At 43.7% G+C, this 14,832-nt stretch overlaps 1 protein-coding gene across 2 annotated transcripts in view; it reads right to left on the bottom strand.

Annotated features, from left to right (window-relative positions):
• Positions 1-14,832, bottom strand: part of PI4KA (phosphatidylinositol 4-kinase alpha) — a 193,216-nt gene that overhangs the window by 51,851 nt on the left and 126,533 nt on the right. The window contains exons 30-33 of one of the 2 annotated variants that reach the window (XM_077461622.1): positions 6,328-6,348; positions 5,255-5,347; positions 3,567-3,723; positions 3,360-3,487 (exon numbers count right to left, since the gene is read on the bottom strand). In XM_077461622.1, coding sequence (XP_077317748.1) covers positions 3,360-3,487; positions 3,567-3,723; positions 5,255-5,347; positions 6,328-6,348 — 399 coding nt within the window. The remainder of the gene's footprint in view (positions 1-3,359; positions 3,488-3,566; positions 3,724-5,254; positions 5,348-6,327; positions 6,349-14,832) is intronic. The other variant, XM_077461623.1, reaches the window with a different exon arrangement.

The following is a 14,832-nucleotide window of genomic DNA, read 5'->3' as shown; positions in this document are numbered from 1 at the left end:
CTGTTCAAATCCACTGCAACAGAGCAGGTAAGTATGACACTTGTGCGGTGAAGAGTGCAGATCCTACTGGTCAGTACTTATGTCTACAGGGCACTTTTTGGGACCAAGATGTTACCATTGTTTCCTACTACACACCTAATAGATTCCAACACAGGTTTTTCTCACAGCTCTGTAGAGTGATCTCTCAACACCAGAAGGGTTTACGCCTTCTCATGGACGATTATAACAGTGCCCTCAATTCTGCCCTAGACAGATGATATGCGCAAAGTGCTACTGTCATGACCCGGCACATGAGGCTCAAGTGTGCACAGTTCTCCAAATCTTCAGTTTGATAGACGTCTGGAAGGAGCTCCATCCTAATGACCGTGACTTTACATACTATTCCAACCAACGTGATAGCTTTGGTATGAATGCTTATGCTTTTATGCAAGTACATCATCTTCCACTAATTCGCAAGATCTTTATACCTTGCTCACCATGGTCTGTGTCAGGAAAGGCTGGCTGGGGACAGTGGTCTGTCACCTGTCTGTGCACGCCTGCGGGTGCCTGGGCGTGTCCGTGCGCGCGTTCACGCTGGTGTGCGTGGTTACTGGCGCCAGGCGGGCTATTTAAGCCCAGTTCTCCCTTCAGATCTTGCTGCTTGATCTACAGTGTTCCTGAGACTATTGCCTGAATCTGATCTGTTTGTGTATTGACCCGGCCTGACCTGTGACCTTCCCTGCCTTCTGCCTGCCTCTGCCCTCCGGCTTGTCTACGACTCTGCACCCGTCTCATCCTCTGGTCCATCCATGCTCATCCGTTACCGACCCGGCCTGTTCCACGTTCCTGCCTCTGCCTGCTGCATCTTTTCTTGTACTGACTGTCTGGTTTGACCCGGCTTACCTGACTCTTCTGCGTGCCTGCCCCTGAGTGATCCACCCGTTCCTGTTGGTCTCCTGCTGTCTACTGGTTCCTGTCCGCTGCCACTGGGGCCTGCTTGTCCAGCTACAGTTCCTGAAGTCAGCCTGATCCATCCACCGGCTGTTGAACCTGCCAGGCACTCGTGCTACCTTTGACTCCCGTGCCTCCTGTCACCACCATCAGGGGCCGTGAGTCAGGGACGGAAGAGAGGTCTCCTTCTGCATTCCAGGCTCACCACTAGGTACGTGACAATCTGACTATGACCTCTTGGTCTTTTCTGGTTTTCTTTTTGGGCCTCACCAAATGCCCCTTCCATTGGTGAATTAACAAAATCGCTTTTGACTACTCAAGCCACCTGTCAGCATATCCAGTCTTCCATACAAACATACTTTGCTGACGTAGGCTCGGTTACTTCAGCTGTGTCGTCATGGGAGGCCCATAAGGCTATGGTTCGTGGCCACATTATCCAACTTGCCTCCTCAAGTAAGTGAGACAGGGAATGTTGCATCACTGAATTTCATTCTCTCTTCATGGCAGCAGATGCACTTTGGAAGGCATGCCCCACCGCAGAGCGTAGGAGGGCTTGTGACACCCTGATGACGCAACTGGATCTCCTTTGCACCTCTCAAGCTGAAAAGTCTTTACGGTGGACCAAACACAAGTATTATACATGTGCTGATAAACCTGGGCCCATATTAGCCAAGAAACGGAACTCTGTGGGAAAACCATATAGACCAGTTCAGATCTTACAGGCGGCACAGTGGTGTAGTGAGTAGAACCCTCGCCTAGCAGTAAAAAGGGTCGCTGGTTCGAATCCCAACCATGATACTACCTGCCTGGAGTTTGCACATTCTCCCTGTGCCTACGTGGGTTTCCTCTCACACTCCGAAGACATGCTGGTAAGTTAATTGGCTTCTGTCTAAATTGGCCCTAGAATAAGAATGTAGAGTGTAAGCTCCTCGAAGGTAGGGACCAATGTGAATGTACAATGTATATGTAAAGCGCTGCATAAATTGACGGTGCTATATAAGTACCTATAATAATAATCTGGCTTCTCTGAGGTTCTTTCCCCACTCTATGTTAAGCCAGGCCCATTTCCCCTACATCAAGCCGAACCTTCTTATGCTTACAGAAGGGGTTCATGATGGCCATAATGTCAACATCCCAGAGGCTGAAGTTCTATGGGCAATTAAATCTCTAAAGCCCTCTAAAGCTCCAGGCCCGGATGGGTTTTCAGGACTATATTACAAGACGTTCTCTACCCTGTTGGCTCCCCACCTAGCCGATTATTTTAACTCTCTAAAAACACGGTTCAATGCCCTCACCTGATGCCCTTAGGGCCCATATATTGATGATCTCCAAGACGTCAGAGGATGCAAGTAAACCTCAGACCTTCCGGTCCTTCACCCTTCTGAACAAGGATCTGAATATCTTAGAGAAGGTTTTGAGCATATGCATTAATAAATACATGGGCCCACTGATATACAGGGATCAGGTGGACTGGAGCAAGACCTGGTCTACGATTGCTAAATGTTCGTTTAATACTGCCACTTTAGAAGCAGCGTATTGGGTTCCGGCCTGTATTGCCAGCGCTAATCCAACTTATAGTGATCACTGCTTTTGGGGGTGTGGCCATCGTGGGGATGCTCTGCATATATCTGGTGGGCCTTCTGGTCCTGAGAGTTTGGTCTGCTGCACTCCTTGTTCCATTTAAATACTCGGATGTAGGCAAAATTTGCTTTATTGCATTGCCCCATTTTGGGCCTATTCGCTTGTCAACGAAAATCAGCACCTTCTTTGTTCATAGCAGCCAAAAGGACGATTCTCCAGGCCTGGAAAAAAACTACAGTCTCTTTTCAGGGAGTGAGGGACTGTCTTTCGGTCATGATGCTAAATGAACAAATGTCTAGTATTCTCCACGACATGCACACCAAGTTTCTGAAGGTCTTGGAATCACGGTTGGCGTATGCCTTTTCTGATCCCCCCCCGCCCCCCCCCCTCTTCTCTCTTTTCTAGTTCTACTTTTCCCTCTCTCCCGTCTTGCTCTCTGCTCTGGTTTTCTTCTTTTGATGGGGTTTTAAGCCCTCTATGGCTGTCTATTGATGTCTGACTGCCCACTAAGGAGGTGTTGAGATAAAGTTCCTGACCACATTGGCAATTATGGGGCTTTTCCCCCAAAATACATATAGATTTTGTTTAAGTTGGATATGCCTGTTTGAGAAGGAGGCCCTTCCTCCTTTGCTTATGCTGTGTATGTACATTTATGTTATCTATGCTGCCAGTCGTAGCCTCTGAACAGGTGGACTAGGTGTGTTTGTATTGTTGCACATTTTTGATGTACCTACAATAAAAATTATTGAACAAGAAAATGACTATTGCAAACAGCTTCTTTTTTTTTTCTTAAATTTCCAGGGTGACAGCAACCAACAATGTAAACATGATAGTACTTGACATCTTACCGGCACTTCAATTCCATTCTTAGCTGCCAAAAGCCATTCCCAGCAGGCAATGGCTGTATCCATCCCATGGTCAGTAAACATGCGAAGTGGAGCCCAACAGAGATGGTGTAAAAGCTGAGCATCACATTCTGTTGGGAAAAACATTCATAACATTCATACATGCGGTTTTGTTTTAAATGCAGTTTAAGCTACACAAATATATCCTACCTTTGCTGCTTATGAGCAAGGCTGTCAGCTTGAACATGACCTGTGTATACGACTCTGTTTTCCCTGAGTCCAGAGCAACATTCAGGTGTTTCATCATTAGTTTATTCAGGTCAGATGTGCGACCAGTAGCATTAGAAAACTCAATCATGCCAGCAACCTGCCACAAAAAAAACACATTTGGATTTGCTTTACATGCTAACATACAACAAATACAAATGATACATAGGAGGTTCCCCACCAACAACTGAATGTAAACTAGAGAATTGGCAGCAATAAAATGTGAGAAAAAAACAGCGTGGGGGACCCCCCCAATCCATACCAGACTGTTTGGTCTGGTATGGATTTTGAGGGGAACCCCCCACACCCCTATCCATTCACCAGAAAAACAAGTGTCAAAATTAAATAAACACAGAGACAAGTCCTTTATTAAAAAAAAAAAAACAACGCAAAGTAAATCCAATGTCAATCACAATGAATGCCTCCGCGCCGGTGTTCATTGTGACTGACGCTGGATTGATTTCAGGGGACATTTTCGTTTTTTTAATAAAGGAATTGCCAAAACCTGTCTCAGTTTTTATTTATTTATGACATTTCTTTTGTGAATAAGTACCCCATACTCATTCACTGGGGGGTTGGGTTGTGGGGAAGAAACCCTTATTATAGGCTTACCTGTAGGTTCTAGATCCAAAAATGTGTTTACTAACACTTTAAGTGCAAGGTGTTGAATTGGCCTTCATATTCTCCTGATCTCCATTCAACTGAGCATTTCTACAAATGTGCTGGAAAAAGAAGTCTGACACATGAACACTCCACCTCGCAACTTACAGGACTTAAAGGATCTCCTACTTATGGCTTGGTGCCAGATACAACAGTATACCTTTAGAGGTCTAGTGGCATCCTTGCCTCAATGGGTCAGGGTTGTTTTGGCGGCACAAAGGGGACCTACTCAATATTAGGTGGGTGGTCAAAGTTATGGTTGATCGGTGTATAATATATAACATGGTGCAAAAGGTGAGTTGGCCTAGATTAGAAGCGTTTTACTGAACCAATAGAAGCTAGCTTGTTGTCACCGTTGTACCACATACCACTGCAAGTAAATATTACTTAAACAGACAACCTTTTCTGCCAGATGGAAATATGTTCTTGTGATCTATAGGTGTGAATTCCCTGTATAAACACAGGCTCCATTCATACCTGAGTGTTTTGTAGCTTAAAGCTTCAAAACACTCAGAAAAAAAAAAATCTATTATTCTCTATGGTGGTGGTTCACTTGTCCATTCCAAAATGCCTGAAGCTCAGAAAAGCTTTGGAGCTACTTTTGTAGCTCGATTGGGACAGATTGATGTGTTTTTGAAGCAGCTGAAAGCAGAGACACATAGCAAATTTTGCAACAGATAGTTTTCTCTATTGGCTAACAGAAAAATGCAAAACACTCCAAAATGCTTGGTAAACACTTTACAAAAATTCTGAAAAACGTGCACATAAATATCTGAAAAAAAAAAGTGCATATAAATGTCTGAAAAAATGTGCATGTGGCGCTAAAGTGTAAATGAATGAATCCTTAATGTGAATGAATTATGGAATATTAAAGAAAAGTCAGTATATGAAAAATCCAGGAACTTCATATGGTACAAATTCATATACTGTAAACTAAGTAAAAGAGTAAAGTAAAAGTAAAAGGTGCTTACCTCTCCAGCGTAACGGTTGCGCAGGTTGAGAGATGCCATAAAATTGGAGTAATCCTTCTTCACACATGCTGGGCGCTCTGTTAGCTGAGTTGGCTGTAAGTTATGACAAATAACACCCAATGAAATGAATCATATGCCAGTGTGCCTGTGTATTTCAGTAGAGAATTAAAAAACGGAGCTTCGGAAAGTAGAAGTGGCTGTGAGCAGAGAGAAGTGTCGGAGGGGGCTAATCGATTACATCTTCCAACCAAATATTTGCCAGTGTCACAAGTCTAGAGATCGCACTACCTCAAGTTCAGAACAATAATCACGAATCAATTAAACACAATCTGCCTATTGCAAAGAGTGACATTAAAAAAAATATTGAAGAAAATGCAACAGAATGAATAAGTTCATCCTGAAAAGATAAAAATGAGTGCTTCATTTTTCTAGTTTAGATTTTTTAAATATGGTTAATAAACTATGCCTCGTCCCTCTTTTTTAAATTTTTATATACATTTTGGACTGCCTGGCAAGCATCCATATGTTCTTTATCTTCAAGTATGGAGGCTAGGACACAATCTCAAAGAAGAAATGGGTTAGAGTATTGTGTTGCTTATAAATGCAAAGCTGGTAGCAAAGTAACTCTGTGGCAGTTCAGCAAATAATTCCTGCAGTGTCTACCATAATGGCAGATGACAAATGTCATTTTAAGATCAATTTATGACTCTAAATGTCAAGGTTATCGTTTTTTGTAATATCTATATTACAGAACCAGCTCCCTAGTTTGTCTCAAAACATGCACGTGGTGTGCATCATTCACAATTTACAGCCCCCAACGATCTGCTCTCTGGCTGGGCCTGCAAGAAGACAGAAATGTTAATAAGACACACCCATCAAAGCCCCCAAAAAGTGTGACCATGCACCTGTCAGACTGCAGTAAAGCAGAATGCTGTCCACCATTCCAAGACAGTGTGTTAAGACTTCAGCAGCAAGACTGGAAAAAAAAATGTGAAGGAGGAAAAAAAAAAAAAAGGCTGGCTCAGGAAACGGGAAGGAAGACAGTGTGGCAAATGGTGAGTGTTAGAACAAACCTGGAAAGGGGAAGCTGGAGACTGGAAGGGAGGGCAACAACAGACAATGCATTGCAGGGACAACGGGAACACAGGTAATGAGACCGCATCATTGGTGCACACAATGGAAAAGAAGGCAACGGTGTTAACAATGGTGATGTGACACATTGGTGAATAAATTAAAAACACACACGTGAATAATAAGTAAGCATGCCAGCACATAACAAAGCACTTAACAGGGAATGCTTCAGCAAACAGGAATCTTTGGGAAACAATTTAAATTAACGCATAGTACGCTTTTCCTATCAACTGCAATTTAACAGTGTGTCCATTAAAAGAGAAATACTGTAAATATGGACAATATTAAACATATACTGTACATGTATAATGTATGGACAAACAGCAGAAATAGCAGAACTTTTATTTTAGCTAGCAGGCCTTTCAAAAATGATCGCAACTAAGAATAAAAGGAAAAATAAAATCAGGTCGACAACCATAGAGATTGTCTGAAAAATGGGGGGTATGTGTTGGGCAGAATGTTCTATTTGCTGTCCATGAGACATAGCTCATACTTGATTCTGAACAATGGCTCTCATGCCTTTACCCTAGGTTCACACCTATGCTATTTTTTAGTGCATTTTGCAGTCACGCACTACAGCCCAATAAACATGGTTTCCTATGGTACGCGTTCACTATGCGTTTTTGGAAAGCGTCAGGGACTTTTTCTTTAAGCATTTTGTGTGTAATGGACTTCAATGGAATTGCACTAGAAATGCAAGTGTTGTATTTGTGATGCAATTTTTTATGTGTTTTGCTTCTTTTTTTTATTTATTTAAAACCCTGTATATAGCTGGTTGCTAAGGAGTGGGCCAGGAAGCCGGCCACCACATCCTTAACAACTGATGACCCATCAGTTGTCAGGGAAACCCCCCTGACATGTAAAAAAAAAAAAAAAATTGGCAAAAAAAAAAAAAAACGGCGCAGGGTCCCCCCCAGGTCCATACAGACCCTTCGGGGGCTTCCAGATTTCAATAAGCCCCCCGCTCGTAGATCTAGACAACCACAAGCCAGGGTTGTCTGGAAGATGCCCCTTATCCCCATCAACATGGGGGCAAGGTGCTTTGGGGGGGGGGGGGGGGTACAGCAGTACTCATGCGCTTGGATAAGGGTCTGGTATGGATTTTGGGGGTGACCCCCACACAATTTTTTTGACTTTTTTTTAACATTCAGCTGTCAGTGGGAAAGACCGCTGACAGCTGATGACAAATCGGTTAAGGACGTGGTGGCTCGCTTCCCGCCTCCCTCCTTAGCAACCAGCTAAATACAGTGTTTAAAAACAAAAAAACACACAAAATGCACAAAAACGAGGGTTTAAAAACACGAAAAAACCTGCAAAAAGTGCCTTAAAAACGCATCATGCGCAGCCACATAGATGTGAACCTAGGCTTAGGGTCAATGTACTCAGGTTGCAGTGTCATGTGCTCATTTGTTATCTGTTATGTCTAAGGGTACTGCAAGGTTTAAAAAAAAAACTTTATTTAGGACAGCACAATTTTGGTTTAGGTTTATACAGTTTGCCAACTGATTATACGGGTTTTGATATTTTTTTTTACTTATTTCTCTGAGCAGTTTGTGATTAGGTCCCTCTTTATCTGCCTTCAGTAATCTCATAAACTGCCAATTGTCGATGTCATTCATTTCTTCTATGTATGATTTATTGCACAGAACTTATCAATATAAGTGTATGTCTTTGTACATTGACGTTACATTATGCCTATTTCAAATCTAAAAAACTCTTCCGGATTAAAAAAAAAATCATGTAGTGCTAAATCTTGTAGCCTAAGCAGAAGATATGCTGACGCCAATACATACGTTTTCATACGCAACATTCTAAAGAGCAGCCAACATGGCATAGCAAGACCCACACAGGCTGTTATACCTGAGCTGAGGGATGAAGCAGGACAACACTCGATCTGCTGCACAGCTATGTGAATTGAGGATAATGCTGCATGACAGGTATTAGGACATATGTGTCTTGTTTTTTTTTTGTTTTTTTTAACAATCAAAGGTGCTTTATTGCTGTCTAAACGGGTAAGACAGAGCATACAGATTGACGTAGAACAAAACAATACAAAATGCTTGGATTACACAAAAGAAACAGGGAAAGAAAATCAAAACCATTGTCTGTCAGTACAGTTAATTACATACTAGACAGTAATCACAAATGGCAGCAGGATTAAAAGGGGAAAAAAAAAAAAAAAAAAAAGACTCATAGGTAGTATACAACACCCCCTCACTCCAAAAAAAACTTTTAGGTAGTGGTCCAAGGGGCCTACACTGCCATCATTTCACAAGTTATTCTATACATGGGCAGGGCAGTGTCTATCAAAGCTTCCCAGGAGGAAAGAGAAGGGGGGGTATTGAGATCCATTTCAGGAGAATCTCCTTTTTAGCATAAAACAGGAGATATGATACCAACAGTTTTAAATTATGGGAGCGCTGCGCCTCATCATGAACCCACAATAGTGCCAAGTTATGTGTAACTGGAAGGGTCAACTGCAGCCTAAGATTTATTTTGCTGAAAACCTCTGACCAAAACAATGTTATAATTGGGCATTCCCAGAACATATGGAAGTATGTCCCCGCCTGTGTCACACAGGGCATAAGGGATACTGATCTGGGAAAATACGATGCAGTTTCTTGGGAGTGTAGTAAATTCTATGCAGGAATTTTACCTGAATAGACTTATCCCTAGAGGAGTTGACTAACTTAGGACAATGCTCTAAACAGTCATCCCAGTTCTCTCTGTCCAGTGATGGTATGTCTCTATGCCACACCTCCCACAGCCCGTCCATCTTAGGGGAGTCAGTGCCCAGAAGTGCAGCATAGAAGGTTGATAAAGGCTTGTCTAAATCCCTGGGGGACACAAATTCCTCAATAGGATCAGCCTGGAGGAGTGGTGGCATGGGGAACTGTACGGCATGTCGCAGCTGTAGGTACTGAAACCCCATCCATTGGGGTAACTGAAATTTGTGAAATAGGTCATTAATCAGAAGTAAGACACCCTGAGACATAACATCCCCCAGGGTAACAACACCACATTTGGCCCAGACCTGAGGATCCGGCAGGGTGCGGAACTGTGGCAAACTGGGATTACCCCAGAGTGGGTGGGCCAGAGACCACTAGTTGGGACGCACAAACCTCCGTCTAACAGCCACTCATGCCCTCCAAGTAGCGCGCATTGGGCCAGGGACCACTGTGTATGCCCTCGGGTCCCTATGTACAAAATTCCGTAGATTAGCCAGGGAGCATAAGCTAACTGCCTCCAAATAGGTGGCCACATTAGACCTAGAGCCCATAAATCACCACTGGATTGTCACCAGCATTGCATCCCAGTAGTAGACCCTGAAGTTGGGCAGAGCCAATCCTCCCAGGTGAGCTGGAAGCCACAGAGTAAATCGTGCCAGTCGAGGGATCAGGCCATGCCAGAGAAAGGACCCCACACATTGTCCAATTTCTTTAAACAGTGAGACCGGGATCCATCTTGAACAGTTTCGGAAGAAGTATTGAAATTTAGGTAACTACCATTTTAAGGAGGTAAATCCGTCCCAATAGATTAAGGGGGAGGTTAGCCCAGGAGGCGCATTTGGCTTTCAAGGTTGTCATCAGAGGGAGAAGATTCCTCTCCAAATAGCAGGATTTTTAGTCACTATAACTCCCAAATAGCGGAATTCATCCACCCATCATAGAGGGGAAGAGGCAGCCATCTTAGCAGCATCTGCATCTATAGAACTAACTTAGACCAGTTTATTTTAATACCTGAGAAAGTACCAAAGTTATCAAAAATATGTAGGGCGGACAAAAATTAGGGGTCAGCGTCATTGAGATACAGCAATGCATCATCTGCAAACATGGACAGCCGCACATCCAACTTTCCCAGCTGAAGGCCCATGACATCTGGAGCAGACCTGATCAAAATGGCAACAGGCTCCAGCGCCAGAACTGGGGGAGAGCGGGCAACCCTGCCATGTACCATGGAACAGACTAAAAGGAGCAGAAAGACAGTTATTCGTACAGACCCTCGCTCTAGGGGTACTATATAGTAATTTAATCCCATGTATGAATTTGGGGTCAAACCTGAAGGACCTCCCAGAGATATGACCATTCTATGGAATCTAAGGAAGAAATAACTCTAGAGCCTTGATTGTCGTGGGAAACAGATAAGTTTAAATAGAGTCGCCTGATGTTTATGTCAGTTCCCTTCCCCAGCATAAAACCGGTCTGGTTGACATCAACCAAGTTCTCAATCACCTGGGATAAACGGTTGGCCAGAACCTTCGCGAAAATCTTGGCATCCACATTTAGCAGGGATATCGGTCCATACACCGCACAATCCTGCGGGTCCTTGCCGGGCTTAGGAACCATCACAATCATGGCTTCATTTATAGAGTCAGGCAGTGCCTCTAAGGAACCATAGTCCGAAAGAAGGGAGGTCAATTTAGGAGCAAGAAGTTCCATAAATTTACTGTAGAGCTCAGATGGCAAGCCATCAGCCCCGGGGGGCCTTACCAGCCCTCAACCATCCCCATGGCCAATTGAACCTCCTCCAGGGTGATGTCCGCATCCAGCCTCTCTCTATCCACTGCAACTAGTGTTGGGAAAGAAATAGGCTCAAGAAATGAGGAGAGATTGGAAGGCGTGAAGCCAGCCCGGGAGGAGTACAGGTCCTGGAAAATCTGTAAGAACTGACAATTAATGTGGTCAGGCGCTGTATGTGGTCCTGACTAGGATGCTGACCCCGCGGCATTTGTGTGGAACATGGCGTGCTAGTGCAAGCCCGCCCATGACTTCTTGAGACGGATAGTTTTGGAACCTTGGAGATGCGTCTCCTGCAGAACACAGATATGTGGGTTGTGCTTTTGGAGGAAACGCAACACCAAAGATGTTTTTACTGCAGAGTTCAGGCCCATGACATTGCAGGAGATCACAGTGAATTGAGACATCGGGAATGCATAATATCAGTACAGGGTGAGAGACCAGCTCGCATGGGTGGCAACCCAGCCTTCAGGAGGAGAAGGCAAGTATGGTTCTCCTCATGACTTATGAGAAGAGGACACTATAACGAATACCACGGGTGCCCATAGCCGCCTTGACCTGAGCGAACGATCGCCTCAGGTTTTGCGTCTCCACCGAGTACTCGGGAAATGCGAGTTTGGAGTTTTGATAAGCAAGGTCTTTCTGCAGCCATGCAGCAGGAAGCACCTCATCTTTGTATCTGAAGTTATGGAATTTGAGGATAAAAGTGTGGGATGGTGTCCCTAGGGGTCCAGGTTTGGGTGGGATGCGCTGAGCCCCTTCGACAGCATAGAAGGGTGAAAACTGAGCTTCAGGTAAAAAAAGTCTGCGCAGCAGCTGCTACACAAATTCTGTCGGACGGGACCCTCCACCCCCTCTGCAAGGCCCACTATGTGGAGATTATTTCTCCTATTGAGATTCTCAGCGTCCTCAGCCTTGTATTCCAGGGAACGTATTTTAGTTTGCAGGGACCAGAGACTAGTGGTGTGCTCAGTCACTATGTCATCAGCATGGCCCAGGCGCCGCTCTGCAGAGGACAGCTGAGACCTCACTTTGTCCATGTCCTGCCTGAACAGTTCAACATCCAGCTGTACAGCAACTACTTTGGTTGTCAGCGTGGTTATAGAGGCCTGGCAGTTGGCAATAGCAGCCAGGACCTCAGCTAGACCTGGCTGGGTAGAGGAGGTCTGTGCACTCTGGTTGGTTTGGGACCCCATATTGGCAGAGGAGTGTGTATGTGTCCCCACGCGGTCAGCGGAGGCCAGGACAGTCTCCTCCGGTATAGGGGGAAAATGGATCTTCTTACCCCTTCCTTTAGCCACCCCAGAGGACCTGCGGTGCATGAGGGTGTCAGCGGTCATCGGATGGCTGGTGTACAGGCCAGATTGAAGGAGATTTGCCCAATTCAACAGCAGAGCTCCAGCTCAGAATTCCACTCAGTGCACCATCTTAGCCACGCCCACAACAGTGCAATATTGCAATTGCAACATAGGCAAAGTGCACCCACACGCACATGGCTATTCAGAGACACGTCGAGAAGTGCCACCCAGCGTGAAGTACACATGACCATCAGGGTAAACCTACTCAGTCGAATATAGTCAATGTGAAATGTAGAATCACAGTACAATGGAGCAAAGAGTAAACATCAAGTTCTGCTACAAATTGGTGCAAGTGTACGGGATGGAAGCCATGAGCAGAAAATGTGTTCACTCTCGGATGGGAAGGAAACAAATTAAGGATTGGTCGCTTTCGGGTTGGCCGTCATCAAGCAGAATCCCAGACATGTTTGAGCGAGGGTGACAAATGCTGGTATGAGATCGGTGACTGACTATGATTAATGGCAGAGGAACTGGGCATTAGCAAGGACACCATGCGCACCATTTCCCACAAAGATTTGGATAAGTGGAATATCTGTTGCAGGTTTGTGCTGCACTAGCTGACAGATGAACAGAAAGAAAAACGGATGGAAACCTCTGGCGATTTTATTATCATGTGTGACCAGGGTCCATCCTTTCTGGGAATATCATCACAGGGGATGAGATCTGGTGCTACCAGTTCGATCCAGAATCCAAACGACAATCAATGGAATGGTATTCAACATGACCAAAAAAATTCCCCATCCGAAGAGCATTACAAAAGGTGCACGTTTTGCGGACGTGGTGTCAAACCAAGAATGTGTGACAGCGGTTCTGCGATCAATTCCTAAAGAGGCCTTTGCTGACAGTTTCCAGAAGCTTTATGAATGCTGCCAAAAGTGTGTTGTCAAGGATGGCAACAATTTTAAAGGCCAATAAAGGCAATTTGTTTGTATCTTCTGTTTTGTTTGCTTTCTGATAACATTCACCAAACCCAAACTGTTTAGACACACCTAGTATTTAGGACAAACAATGCTTTCGCTTGATGATATTGTTTTGTAAATATGTTTAGAAAAAGAAAACTAAAAGATAATCTTTTTCAGTGTTCATTTTTTTTTAATGGTGTTAGATGCCCATCGATATTGGCTGTTGAAAGATGAAAGAATTTGGCAAGCACTCGGGCTTGAAGATCAATCGCAAATCCTCCCCATAGACAGTTTCCCACCTACTGCTGAACATGCATTCCTACCAATTATCAGAACTACAGTAGCTCCGTTAATAACCTAAACCTTCACCTCACTAGATTCCCTTCAATTAAACCACTCTAAATAATGAACCCCTGATTGAGCTCATTAAATCTAATATGTAAATATGATCCAAGCTTTCATTGAGCGGGATGGGAAGAGTAAATTTAATTATGATGATTCTACCACCAAAGATCTACACGTTATGGCCCTCCCCTTTACACCTCCCATTATTCAAAATGATGGACTTTCTTTTCAAATCATTTATTTGGAGCAATATTAGGCAGAAATTAAAATGGAAAATTAAAAAAAAAAAGCCATCTATCTTAGGAGGTACTACACTGCCAGACTTTAATCTTTATAATTTTGTGGCCCAATTAGCCCACTTTTATCACAATGATAAATGCAATATGCTTCCTAACAATATGCTAGTCTGCTATTTTCAATTATGGTATGCGCTAAGAACTCAATTTCCTGAGTATTGCTGTACCTGGACTTTTTCCCCAACTAGACACAGTTTACAGCAATACCGCCACAAAACTGATCTCCACGTTTTATTCAATGCTCATTACTATATTAGCCACTACTTTGGCTTCTCAGCTTAGAATGCACTGGAAGGCAGACGTGGGGAGTCTGGATGAGGAGGGGTGAAGAGAGGTATTGGATGCTTGTTAGTTTCCCCCAAACAAGCTGAAAGACTTGTTCATTTGAACATTTTACTAAGATCCAACTAAAACTGCTCAAACTCTAAATTTTGGCCTAACAATAGCTCATTATGCCCTAAATTGCTCAACTGCTTCAGGCATACTTTATCACCTTTTATGGGCATGTCCCACAATTTAGGTTTACTGGGAACAGATAGTCTTAGAAAGTTTTTACATGAAAAATGGGTTCTCCAGCATCCCTAAACCACAAACAATGTACCTCTTCAGTAGCACTGATAATCAATACATTTACTGATGGATTTCTCATGAGACTCTTTACTGCCCATAAGCTGATTGCAGTTGAAGTTTTATTTGGTGTGTGTAGAACTGGTTAATATGTCCAACACATAACATCTGCAGTGTATTTACACCAAACTAACATGTATCTATCATTTCCCTTAATAGTCTATATGCAACCAAATTGCACTAGTGCTTACAAAAACTGTTGGGAGATAAATTATCTCTTATTTTTACGCTATTTGTCAATGCACATCCAAACAATCTTAAAAAGAAAATACTTCTTTTAGCATTGCGGTACCTTGCCAGGATCCAGGTCTAATAAACAGCCAGTTCACTAATGAGTCAGCTGTGTTCTGGGCTTTAAGTAATCACCAGACCAAGGCTCTAAAGCTCCCAGTTGGAGACGAC

The sequence above is a fragment of the Lithobates pipiens genome, unplaced genomic scaffold (assembly GCF_037356315.1).
Source record: "Lithobates pipiens isolate NorthernLeopardFrog02 unplaced genomic scaffold, aLitPip1_a1.2 Scaffold_3, whole genome shotgun sequence".
Taxonomy (NCBI): Eukaryota; Metazoa; Chordata; class Amphibia; order Anura; family Ranidae; genus Lithobates; species Lithobates pipiens.
This window is presented reverse-complemented; position numbering and strand designations above follow the sequence as displayed.